The sequence below is a fragment of the Phoenix dactylifera genome, chromosome 4 (assembly GCF_009389715.1).
Source record: "Phoenix dactylifera cultivar Barhee BC4 chromosome 4, palm_55x_up_171113_PBpolish2nd_filt_p, whole genome shotgun sequence".
Taxonomy (NCBI): domain Eukaryota; kingdom Viridiplantae; phylum Streptophyta; class Magnoliopsida; order Arecales; family Arecaceae; genus Phoenix; species Phoenix dactylifera.
The window spans coordinates 31,976,117-31,977,402 of NC_052395.1; the positions used below are offsets into that span (position 1 = coordinate 31,976,117).

Genomic DNA, 1,286 nt, shown 5'->3' on the forward strand with positions numbered 1-1,286 from the left:
GAAGAACAGAGCCACTTGGAGGTGTACCCGCATCCTCCAGATCTAGCCACCGTACCGAGTTAGCTCCCTGCTAAGCAAAGCATGAAGATCTCTGGCGTGCACCCTTGATCACCCTGTCGGCACCCAAATCAATCTGTTCGCCTCCTCTCCGGATGGAATAGGTAAGGCCAAGATCCTCTCCACAAACTGCTCCTTGAAAGCCTCCCTAATCAGCCCCTCTCTCCACCTCTCCTCATCAGGGACGAGCAGATCACTAACTCTGCACCCAGCAAGCCCTGCCGCATCCACCATCATCGATAAATGACAGAGAGGCATCTCGGTCACCCAACTGTCCCCCATGACGTCAATGGAATGCCCATCGCCAACAGCCCATCTGACTGTAAGGAACACCAGCGGGGTTTGGGCGCAGATCTTCCTCCAAATAAAGGAACAATGGCGCCTAGCCTAGACATCCATCATCGCCGAGAGGGCTCCATACTTAGCCCTCAAAAGAGTGCACAACATGTTGTTAGGTTTCATGATGAATCTGGCTGCATGTCTCGCCGCAAGAGCCTCCCCCCTCGCCACCAAGAACATGCTGTCACACCTAACAGGCTGGTAGATGACCTCCCAGACCACAGACGAATACCCCCTCTGCCCCCGCCTGCCCCAAATAAAGTTTCTAAAGAGCTGCTCGAGAGTCCTCAGCAGAGCCACCAGAAGAATGGCGTTGGATAGTAGATAAATCGGAATCAAGCTGAGTACCGACCTCACCAGAGTGACTCTGCCCATCATAAAAAGAGCATCCATCTGCCGCCCCTCAAACCTATGCCAAATCCTGAGCTCAAGAGAGTTGCAGTCCCTACTGCGGAGGCGCCGGTCGGAGATAAGGACGCCCAGATATCTCAGTGTACCCTCCTGCTCTCCCACCCCCAGGATCTCCATAGTAGCAGTCTTTACCTGTGGCTTAGTCTTAGGGCTGAAGCAGATAGCATACTTGGCTAGGTTGACCCGTTGCCTAGACGTAGCGCAGTAATCTCAGAGAATCCTCCTAATGACCAGAGTAGCCTGCCTCATTGCTCGAGCCAAAAGCAAGCAATCGTCAACAAACAAAAGATGAGAGATCGGGATGAAAGACGATGCAACCCTTTAGACCTTCAAGGCCCAAACCTCAACAGCACGTCGGAGAGCTCTGGACAATGCGCCTGCACACAAAATAAAAAGCAACGGAGACAATGGGCACCCCTGATGGAGCCCAACAGAAGACTCAAAGAAGCACGAGAGCGTACCGTTCATCATGATGGCAA

At 53.0% G+C, this 1,286-nt stretch overlaps 1 protein-coding gene across 1 annotated transcript; it reads right to left on the reverse strand.

The window, feature by feature from the left end:
* Positions 1-444: 444 nt before the first annotated feature.
* LOC103705566 lies at positions 445-924 on the reverse strand. The gene has a single exon (XM_008789329.2). The coding sequence runs from the start codon at positions 922-924 to the stop codon at positions 445-447; it is 480 nt and encodes a 159-aa protein (XP_008787551.2).
* Positions 925-1,286: the final 362 nt, after the last annotated feature.

Excerpts from the sequence above, each read along its gene's own strand:
- LOC103705566 (XM_008789329.2), bottom strand. The coding sequence starts at position 924 with ATGGAGATCCTGGGGGTGGGAGAGCAGGAGGGTACACTGAGATATCTG.